This window comes from Podarcis muralis, chromosome 2, assembly GCF_964188315.1.
Source record: "Podarcis muralis chromosome 2, rPodMur119.hap1.1, whole genome shotgun sequence".
In the NCBI taxonomy this organism is placed as follows: Eukaryota; Metazoa; Chordata; class Lepidosauria; order Squamata; family Lacertidae; genus Podarcis; species Podarcis muralis.
In genome coordinates, this window is record NC_135656.1 from 43,404,253 (window position 1) to 43,415,946 (window position 11,694).

At 44.4% G+C, this 11,694-nt stretch overlaps 1 protein-coding gene across 1 annotated transcript; it reads left to right on the forward strand.

Annotated features, from left to right (window-relative positions):
• The first annotated feature begins 2,245 nt into the window (after positions 1-2,245).
• ASF1B (anti-silencing function 1B histone chaperone) lies at positions 2,246-10,038 on the forward strand. The gene is made up of 4 exons (XM_028717306.2): positions 2,246-2,474; positions 6,145-6,260; positions 7,703-7,879; positions 8,936-10,038. Exons 1-4 carry the CDS (start codon positions 2,366-2,368, stop codon positions 9,131-9,133), a joined length of 600 nt encoding a protein of 199 aa, XP_028573139.2. The 5' UTR covers positions 2,246-2,365; the 3' UTR covers positions 9,134-10,038.
• The last annotated feature ends 1,656 nt before the right edge of the window (positions 10,039-11,694 follow it).

The window sequence follows — 11,694 nt, forward strand, 5'->3', positions numbered from 1 at the left end:
AAACTAATAATTCAACAGCCATAAGTTAACTATCAAGTATAGCAAGGCAATGTTAAGTTTGTACTACCAACAAACTTAAATACAAACTTGCTATACTTGTCAGGAACAGATCAGCAATAAAACACCCGGTGTCAGTGAAGTTAACTCTTTATTCAAAGAAACCAAAACAGTGTAGGCCTAGCGAACACAGTAACTCCAGTAGATCTTGCAGGGCCGTAGCTAGGGGGTGGCAAGGTGGGGCCCCACCAGGGGCACAGGCCGGGGCGCGTGCAAAATCGGCTAAAAATATGTCCATAAATATGTCTATAAATAAAAAAATTGATTATTGCCTCATAAGAAAAGGTTTTAAATAGAGGGTGAATTGAATGGGGTGGGTGGGGTGGAGGAGAGGCGGAAAGAAGAGCTAATTTGTCAGTGGTTGGGGACGCAATCTGGACAGTTCTGCCAGGGCCGCAAGATCACCTAGCTACGGCTCTGAGGTCTTGCACCAATGAGATAGCTGCAAGGACTGAGGGTCCCCGCCTCCCCACTGGTCCCTAAGAATCTTCCTCCCCCAGATCCCTCCCAAGCAATCTCAGGCTTGTCTTGTCTCTTTTTGCTCTGCCCTCTTCATTTCTCTGTGTGTTCTGTGAAATCAGCGGGGAGGTGAGCCGGTCACAGCAGGAGGGAGAGACCCTCTGGCTTCTTCAGCAGCCTGTCCCCACTCCCCTCCAGCCTCCACTTCTGCCTCTGATTCTGGACTGCCCTCTGCCATAGCCTCTTCCTCCTCACTAAACCCTGTTGCCTCTTCAGTTTCTGACATCTCCCAGTCTGACCACTCTTCTCCCTCTGACCACTCAACATCATCCCACCACCAATCCCCTGGCTCTGAGCTTGCTTCCCATGGGGGTTCCTTTGGGAGCTTCCCAGCTGGTGGCACCTCCCACCAGTCCTCTGCACCCAGACAGTCCATGACATCTTGATAATCAACTTGTGGCTACTGAGCTACTTCTCATCAAAACACAGATATGATGTGATACTGCAAAAAAAGGTATTGCAATTACTGAAAAGACAAGGGTTAAGGAAATGTTGAGGGCTGACAATAGGACGTGGGGGCCACTGGTGGCAGTGAAGATACAGCCAGAGAAATGGTGCTGCTCATATACTGATAAAGAAGCAGAGCAGGTTATAAAGATGTTGCCTTGCCTTGTTTTAGGGTAGCATATGCCGCCTCCCTCCCCGGGGGCCGCTCCACATCATACATTTAAGATCTATGGCTTTCTTCAAAGAATTCTGGGAACTGTAGTTTAAGGGTGCTGGGAACTGTGTCTCTGTAATGGGGGAAACTAATGGACATGGGTGGCGCTGTGGTCTAAATCCCAGCTCCTGCCAACCTAGCAGTTCGAAAGCGCACCCAAAAGTGCAAGTAGATAAATAGGTACTGCTCCGGCGGGAAGGTAAACGGCGTTTCTGTGCGCTGCTCTGGTTTTGGTGTTGCGCCAAAAGAGGCTTAGTCATGCTGGCCGCATGACCCGGGAAAACTGTCTGCAGACAAACACCGACCAGTAAAGCGAGATGAGCGACGCAACCCCAGAGCCGTTCGTGACTGGACATAACTGTCAGGAATCCTTTACCTTTTTGTTTTAATGGGGGAAACTACACCTCTCAGGATTCTTTGCGGGAAGCCATGTACTTTAAATGTAACATTCCTTCTGTCGACTAGTTCTTCCACCTAGGGGCCTTCCTGTTCTGTCGAGACGGAAAGAGGGAGACAGAAGCTAGTTGCAGAAGCTTCACCTCAGATTTGCTGAACGTTCTTCGAAACTCTGCAGGGATTTCATTTATTAAGCCAGTGTACAACGTTAAAACTGATCTGCACGTGACGTGGGACTTTTAGGCTTGCCAAGGAACATTTCCTCGCCCGTCTTTCGAATTCCTCGTTGGCTCCGGTCCCTTAATAACTCGCCAAAAGGCACCAATTGGCCGCCTGCGCGTTTTGAGCGCGCAGAACGGAACAGGCAGAACGCGCGCTGATTGGCGGTGGGCGGCGAAGGTCAGCGCGCGCGAGGGGAGGGGAGGGGAGCGGAGGGAGGAAGACTCGGAGTCGAACGCTTATTGTTTAGATTTAGCTCCCGCCAGGGACCGAGTCGGGAAGGCGGATTGGCGGAGGGAGCGGTGGGCGTGGCCGCGCGCGAGGAGTAGGCGGGGGAGCCGAGGCGCGAAGCTCGGGGGTTGGCTGCGGCGTCTCCGATCGCCGCGCGGGGATTGGTGGCTCCGCCGTTCCGTCGTTAAGCCGGTGGCGCGCGGGGAGTGGGCTTTCGGCGTTTGGGCTTGAGAGGGAGAAGGAAGCAGGCAAGGCGGGCGGGGGGAAAAGAAGAGATCTGTCATGGCGCGGGTGTCTGTCCTGGGAGTTTCGTTGCTGGAGAACCCGAGCCCCTTCGGCCACCCGCTCCGCTTCCAGGTCCAATTCGAGTGCGGGGAGGCGTTGCCTCACGGTGAGTACGCGGGGGGGGGGGGAGAATCTCCCGCGCCAGGAGCCTCGTTCCCCAACCGACCCTCAGCCCGAGCCAGGTTCCGTCGCACGAGGCGGCCGCCCGCAACCGACGTCCGGGAGCCCCCACCCCTCCGCCCAGGATGGCAGCGCTGGGTGCCTCCACTCCCGGGGCTTCCGCTGTGGCTTTATTTTGCCAGCCTGGACCCGGCTCTCCACACAGGGGCTGCTACGTGGGCGCTGTACCTTCTAACTACCTTTAAAAATAAAAATAGAGCTTTTATGAACTTGGTGCCTTAAGTTTTTGGCCTGCAGAGACTTAATTGGGGCGAGGCTGCTCTTGAGATGGGGTGTGTGTGTGCATATACATATAAATACACACACTTAAAAATGCCACCGGATGTGGGGTGTCCTTCTGACCATTCTGCTGAATGAGGCCTTGGCCTCTGCCAGGAAGCCCCAGCCGGCAATACTGTTGGTCTGGGCAAAGAGCCAGTGTGGGGTGGAGATTTCGGCTGAGGAGACCACGGTTCAAACCCCTACTCAGCCAGGCAGCTCTCTGAGTGACCTTGAGCTTGGCATCTAACCTACATCACAGGGTTTTTAGAAGTGGGTTGAGGGGGAAAGCTATGCATGTCTCATTTAGCTCCTTGGGGTAAAGGTAGGATTTAAATTGGGGGTCATCAACCTTTTTCAGCCATGGGCCTGGCCACCATCCCTCAGAACATGTGTGCCAGAATATATTTTTTGTGGGGGGGGGGGTGAACGAATTCCTATGCCCCACAAATAACCCAGAAATGCATTATAAATAAAAACACACTGATTCCTGGACCATTTGCGGGCCGGATTTAGAAGGCAATTGGGCCGCATCCGGCCCACGGGCCTTAGGTTGCCTACCCCTGATATAAATGAAATAAAATAGCATTGGCTGTTTTGGGGTGGCATTGGCTGTTGGGAGCCCCAGCGCAGGCCATGTCCTGACCTCAGTGAGGGCAAGGTGTAGCTGCTTGATGAGATCAGCAGAGAGCTCCGGAATGAATGCCCGTATTCTTTCCCCCCAATAAATCATAGGCTCTTTATTTGTTCTTATAGGAAGAGTTTCTTGAATGCCATAGTGGGAATACAGCTGGTCATTAGCCAATAGTAAGCCTAGGAGATACACATGGTTAAAAGCTATGCCTTCCTAGGCATTCATTGGCAGTCAGTAACATAGCAAAACTAGGAGTTATACTCTATAGAGTTGGTAACTTCTTATCTGAATTCTTTCAATTTCAGTTGAATGTTTGTTGTCAATTTATTATAGTGTTTAATAATTCTTCACTAGATACTGCAGTGGTCTAGTGGAAAATCATGAAGGCTGATCTGTTAGGTCAAATGAGGCAGAGGCCCACTAAAGTCAACCTGCCCTCAGCTAACCCTCACCTGCCACTTGCCTCCTATCCAGGCACTGACACTGGTTATCATCTTGCTCCTCCTTAGTCTGTTGCCATTTCAGTACTCAACAAGGATGAACATGGGAGCAAAACTAGAATAAGTTGACTACCTGTCATTGGCTCTGGCCCTATCAACTGTTCTTATGAGAGAATGTCAAAGCCCCTTTATTCTGTGGTACCATTCTGCCTACTCCTTGGGACCATACCAGTCTCTTCCCCTACTATTCCCTTTTTAATTGTGGATTCTGGATTGTTAAATTGAAAATCACTGCCTTCCTGACTTCTACTCCTTGGTGATCTTCCACTACATTGGATTGTGTGAAGCAAGTTTGACTTGGTTCAGGACTGCTGTGATGGAAAGTTGCTACTTCTGTCCCAGGGTAGGAGCGGGCTAAAAATGTCATTGTGACACAAGTGCAAATCAAGAGCTTACTAAATTATGGCCCTCTCCACAGAGAAAAATTGTAAGTCAGGCTTCTAAAATAGAGTAGCTTATCATGCAGACATGATGCATAAACTTGGGGAATAGCATGCAAAAAGGGGAACACTGCCATAAAATATAGGAAAGCATCTTATTCTCACCTTTCTTATCATTTCACATGCTGTTATTTTGATTCCACCGTTTTTCTATACAACCATGAAATTTGGTATTGGGTGCATAGTTCAGTATTCTGGGAATTGCAGTTTTTATTAGAAGAAATGAATGTCTAGCCTTACAGCTGGAAAAGATATATTTGAAAGTGTTTGGGCAGTGCTTGGTGAAGCTTCAGAAGTTGCAAGCAGGGAGTCAGCTGAGCAGAGCTGGATTGGCAGAGGGGCATGTTTTAATGCCAGGGCTGTAGTGGGGGATGTTGACTGCCTTGGTTCCCTCAGGGATAAGTTGCACATAATTTATACATCATGCAAAGTTTTGCCATTGCTTTTTAAAAATAAAGCATAGGGCCTTCACATACATTATTAAGACTAGACTTCTCTTAAGAGTGTTGAGATTGGGGAGAAATGGAGGTACAGAAAATCACAGTGAGATCCTTTACTTTGGGGCAGGATGTGTATGGCCTTTCCAACTTAGGAGCAGCTGCAAATTTTCTAAATTTAATAACCCCTGTGGACAGATGCCAAAAAAGTGCTACCTGCAAAGTAGTAAACTTTGTAGAAGAAGACACATGAAAAAGTGAGCTGAAGCATAGGAACAACGTCCTATTTCAGATTCTAATCTCCTGTTAAGAGTTCTTTCTTAGCAAAAAGCCATGACAGCAAAGAGGGATTTCTGGTGAGCAAATGGGGATACTTTTGCACATTCCTCACAGCTCCTTATAGTTTCTTGTTGCTCCTGATGATTGCTCCGTTTGCTAACATCCCTTTTGACTTGCATTGTTTTTGGCACAAAAATATGGAACAGTGGAATTTATTTATTCATGACCTCACATCATTGGATACAAGTTCTTGTTAATTAGCATTACGGTTCCATGTGAGAGAACTACTAGCCTTCATAGCTGCACCAGTGGTCTATCATAGCAGAGTGTTCACAATATTTTTCTGACTTTTGTCTAATGAGATGATCCATAAAGGTTCAAGACAGACATAATAGCTAACTGGAAGTCACAGCTGATTTTGCATAGCAGATTCTTCACCCATGGTGGGAGCCTTTGCAGTTTGCTCCTCCCCTATGCAGGAAAGCTGTCTGGCTTTTCTAAAGAAAAAGAATTTAAAACTCTATTTGTATATTTGCATTTAATTGTATCTGCACCTCTTCTTTAAAAAACAACCAAAAAAATATAAAATAAACTTTTTACTAAGCTGCTCCAAGGATTGTGGTGAGGAATCTTGATGAGATTATGAGTGATGAGATTATGAGTGATGCCCACTGCTGCTGACTTAAATGGCAGATTTGCAGACCTTGACCTGGAGAGAGATAGAGGCATCTATACTGAACGCTGTGAGAGTGCTTCCAGATTGAGCCCATTGCTTTGCAAACATTACATCAATATTCACCCAAAATTTCCCCAACATTGTTTAACAATATGAATTGTGGATATGAAAAGGTTTTTTTGAGACACTGGAAAACAATAGAGGTTATTCAGCCCTGCGCTTGAACTGGGATACACATTCTCTAAACACTGGTGCTAATGGTGTATTTCAGTGTATTGGCCTTCTGAAAATGAAGGGAAATTTCCCTCAATACGTCTAGGATTCTGGTGCCCACACTCTTGCCAACTGATCCTTGTTGCTTTTACCTTTCAGATTTAGAGTGGAAGATCATCTATGTGGGCTCTGCAGAGAGTGAGGAATATGACCAAGTTCTTGACTCAGTGCTGGTGGGACCTGTTCCAGCTGGGAGGCATATGTTTGTGTTTGAAGTAAGTTTAGATCTATCTCTTGGAGAAGGATAGGAAAGATAAGCCTAAGGCTCCAATCTCTAGATTTTTCTCTTTAGATTCAGACAATGGAGAAAGATTGACAGATTCATTGGAAAGGGACCTCCTGCTTCATTTTTAATTTTCATTTTCCCTAATAGAGAAGTGATTGTTACCTGGAGAAAATGCACTAAAATCTGGATTTCTCAGTTACCTATAACTGGGCAATAGCATGTCCACCAAAATTAAAAGGTAGCTGTAAAGTACAGGAGTTTGTATTCTAACTCTGATTTAAGTTCATTTTTTTTAATGATGTGTTTCTGAGTATGTCAACATTTTTTTAAAGTACCATGCAAATAAAGTCCATCATTAGCCTATCCATATTGCGTGTGGCTAGAGTGCTATTTAGGTTGAGAAAACATGGGCTACATTAGTCATGAAAAGTCACCTGGTGTTGCTATACTAATATGAGGAGATGGAGAGAGAGAGTGGCATATGACAGCCCTGCAGTGTATTCCAGTGTTACTCAGTGTTGGGAGGAATTGCAGTTTGAGAAGGCTGTTTCATTTTGGTGGGGGTGATGATTAAATGCTTTTCCACCCTTTAGGGGTAAACAGTGATTATTGAAAATGAATTGCTGCTCCTGATATAAACACATAAATGTGTTAATATCAAAGTCTCAAATCCTTTTTGCTCAAGAAAAAAATATGTGGCTCTTTGACCGGTGCTGATAACATTACTGTAGTAATTACAGGGCATTGCTGCATTCTGGGGTGGTACAACTGGTACAACTCTTAACGACATAGTTAGCCAGTGCTTTCAGGATAGCAATTCCTGTTAGAACACTAAACTACGATGATTAAATTGGTGGCCCAGTTCACTGGCTTTGGAGCTGCAACTGCATTGCTTACTTGCTTTCTTTCCATTTGTGCTGGTGTATAACTCCATCCTTGGCCTTTCTACCACCTGTAGTCTAGCTTTCTTTCTCCAAAATAATTTTACAATCATGGTGAACTGACATGAGGATAATTACCTGAATCTTTTGCTTGGTTTTCTGAGACTACATATTTTTGTTGCTTGTCTTTGTTGTTGCACAACACCGAGAGAAATAAAAAAAGCCTTGATTATGAACTCCAGTCTGTTGGCATTTCATCTATAACTGTATCACTTTGTTCCACCAACATAAGCCCATTCCTGGTTATATACACTTCAATGGATCTTGAGTGAGGTCTCTGTAGTATTGTCATTCAAGATTGGACCAGGCAGACCTAGGTTCAAATCTCCACTCAGCCCAGAAGCTGAATGGGTAATTTAAAGTTTTAATATTCTTCAAGAATTGCAATGGGGATGAAATGGGAAAGCCTCAAGCATGCTGTCCTGAGTTTTCTTTTAAAAACAGGCAGGATGAAAATGTCACTTACCTTGTTTTGCCGTTTTCTCTGCAGGCCAATGCCCCCAACCCTGATCTAATCCCTGAAAGTGATGCTGTGGGAGTTACAGTAATACTTATCACTTGTACCTATCTGGGCCAAGAATTCATCCGCATTGGATACTATGTCAACAATGAATATATGGATCCTGAGCTAAGAGAAAACCCACCCCTCAAGCCAGACTTCTCCCAGGTGAGACACTGATCTGATAAAAGCAGCTTGTCCATCATCTTGGCCTTCATGAAGGCCATGTCCTTGCCTTGGGAATTTGGATTGGGGACCCTTAACAGGATGCAAAGCAAGGCAAGTGAGGGGTGTGGCTTGGGGAGAGTCCAGATAGAGAGATGGGGGGGTTGTATTTGGCCCCCAGTCTGGCGGTTCCCATTTCTTTTGGGGAGTACAAAATCCTTGAAAGGCCAGAGTAGTAGCCTTTGAGACCCAGTCACTTTGCAGTGTTGGAAAATGCTATGCTGGGGGAAGGTAGATGTTATTTGGGATGACAATATGAAGCAGAAAGTTATACAATGAGTTCAGCTCAGTATTAATTTATTGCCTGCATTCTGAATAAGACAGTGCATTTTGACCAGAAAGCTGTAGAGTGGGCAGCCCTTGTGATATAGAATGGAGCTTTGATTTTTTCCCAGGAGTTATAGCACAACTTAAATACACTTTTGTAGAATAGAGTAGTGATAATGGCCTGCTACAGATAAAACCTTGTTTGTAATTGCATCTTCATCATATTATGTGCTGATTGATGTGGCTGCAGCAGAGTAGTTTGAGGGAGCTTTAAATCTCAAAGAGAAGATTAATATGTTTAGTGAGGTGCCTAGTCAGCTCTGTGAGTTGAGGGGACATTGATGATTCCCTCCTGGGAATCAAAGCATTGAAAGAAAATTGGGGTTTCTGAGTCACAGCAGCAGATTTTAAGAGCCTATGGACTATAGAGTTTGGTTCAAGTCTTGTTTGCCATATTGAAACCCAATATGCAAGGTAAGTAGGTCCCCTGTACGTGTCAAAAAGTAAGAAGGATTACCAATGTGAAGTAGAATTGGAAGGATTACACCCAGATATAAATTTTCTCTCTATGTTGTCATAAAATAAAATAGTGTTAACTTTTAAAACCATTTTTTACTTCTGTTACCCCTCTCCTTTCTTGATATTGCTGCAGGAATTGAGTAGCTGCCAGCCTAGAAAGTTGATCCAAACATAAACCTATGTAACTTTGACCCCTATTTTTCTTACTTCCAGCTACAGAGGAATATCTTGGCATCCAACCCCAGAGTCACCCGGTTCCACATCAATTGGGATGGTCCTAGAGACCAGATGGACAATATTGAAAATGTAGACCCAGAACCTGATAGCTTCCTGCCTCCTAGCTGTGTCTACATCAAAGGCTTGGTCCATTCCATGGGTCTGCAACCAGAGAATTCCATGGACTGTATGTGATCCAAACACAATCATGTTGAGGACCCTGTGCAGTGAAGAGCAGCTGACAAGTTTTTGTGGGAGATGTAGGAGGGATTTGGGATAATGAAGCAACTGATATGTCTATGGAGATTGACAATTCAGAGTCCTTTTCATGTTGGGGTGTGTAACAGATCTACAGGTCTGTTCTGTCATAGTATTTCTTCATTGATACTTGGATCCTCCTGCCACTAACCCTTGACAGGCACCTAGTCTAGCTGCATAAACAAGAACCCTGTGTTTCCCTCCTTTGTTCCAGGTCTCCAGAAGGCTGAGCAATGGGAGCTTCCTTGTTATTTTGAGCAGCCATTTCCTGGGAATCTAGCATAGTGGGTACCTTCTTTTCAGGACAGTTTTCTGTTGCAACACAGCTAAGTCTTGATGAGTTGCTGCTGGCAAAATAGCTAGCAATTACAGTCAGGTCTTGATGCCTCTCAGGAGTTGATAAGCCCGTCCCAATTTTACAATCTGTGCTTAGTAAAAGGTGATGGATGATGAGATTTAAGCTGTACAATTTACCTATTTGCACAAGGGTCCCAGCACTGCTTTTGAGAGCTCCCTCTTTTAGCTTGCACCAGTTGGCCTTCTTTCTACCACTGAACCAAATTCTGCCCAAGGCCACAGTGAGCAGGAATTGCATCAACTCCTTTAGACAGTGGCTAAGTTTACAAATCCCTCCACAGAGGAAACATGCCTTTCTTCAAAAGGCCTGCACTTGTTTTTTTTCTGGCCTGCCTCCAGTCGCACACCCTTCTTTTCTGTTATTACCTGCCCTGATACTTGATCTCTCTATTTCTCTCCCTGGTATTTTAGAGATGAACACAGCATATAGGTGTTTAAAACATTTTTGCGTTGTATGTCTGACCAATAAAACTTTTTGGAATAAACTATTTTGTGAATTCTTAAGTGGTATCTAGCTGGTTGAATACCGAGAGAACCTTATTAAAGATTTTGCTGCAAGGGACTACTCATTTTGGCGAGATTAAAAAATATGTAGGTAGAATTTGCTTCCTTGAAGCAGGAGTGGCAAAATATAGTTGTATGCAGTGTTAAAGATCTGTAAGACTTAGAATTGTAGAGTTGGAAGAGATACTGAGGGTCATCTAGTCCAACCTACTGCAGTACACCAAGTCATGCCCCCTAAATCTGTCCTGGGGGTTTCCCTGACCCTCTGGACCAGAATTAGGGAGGGTGCAGGGCACAACACTTGTTGTGCAAGTGTAAACCTTTATGCAGATGGAAAGAGCAAGTTGGATACCACCCCTGATGATCGTCACAACCAGATTACTATTCTCAGTTAATATAGTGTCAATTTTTTTATTTTATAAAATAACTTGTGGTATGTTTAGATCAGAAATAATGCCAAACCATGTTCTAGTGTGTGAGTGAGTCCTCCCTGCCCAAGGAGACTCAAACCAATGCCCCAGGAAAATAGAAAAACAGTAAAACAGTAATGTAGCATGTAAAAGATAGTAATGCAAAGATGACAAAAGTATCACCCCAGGGGAAAAGTGCCAGAATAAAATGCTCGCTCAAATGTTATAATGGCATACTTAAATATAAGCAAAACACTACAGTGTCCTACCCTGGACCACCACTAGATCTTGCCTCGTAAAGAAAGTACCTGCTACAAAGCTCCACTTTCAAAATGGCTTGAAATATGAGTAGCCATTGAACTGCAGAGATTCTCTTGTGTGTCAAGTAAAACTTGCCCGGTGTTCCCAAATTCCAGATCAGGGTAATTGGCTTACCTCAAGTCAATGGATTATCAACTAGACTGAAGTTGGAATTTTTAGGGTTGGTTGACTCATTTTAACTGATTTAAATACATTCATTTTTCACTGCTGAAAGGTTTTCAACCTGATCATTATTCAGCATTTATATGTCTGTGGCAGTGTGGTTAAAAGTAGCTTGTGAACCAGTGGTGCTGCACCAATACTATGAAGTTCAGTTGCAGTTCAATTTTTTTATTTTTTATTTTTTTGGCACCACTACAGTTGTGGCAATTGGTGGAAACTTATCTTAGTCACGCTGCTTTCTGCAGGGAGTTACATAAGCAATAATTATTCACGGATCAAAACTTAGATGAAAACAAATGTGCGAGCTGGGGTGCTTAGGTTAGAAGAATGAGACTGATCCTTGAAGAATCTCTCTGTGTAAACACGGCCATAGATGTTCCAGGATTTTCCCGGAGGACCCTTCAGTTGCCCCAAGCCATTCTTGTAAAGCTGGCTGCATTTCATTTATTAAACACCTTTTACATGTGTGTCCAGGTGATTTACAACATAGCTTTAAAACTGCAAAAAAAAAGGGGGGGGGTTTGAAATGTTGATAACCAGAACCTTGAACATGGTCCTGCGGCAGGTAGACTGCCAGTACAAATCCTGCAAACAAAAGTGTTAATAATGCTGCTGCTTAAAATGTGCTGTCGCTCTTTCGTGCCACTTTCCACCCAGTCTGTTATTTCCCTAATATTGTGTGTTCCATTTCATATTCTATTTCCTGCTTCTGGCCACCAGTACAACCTCCATTTTAAGGATTTT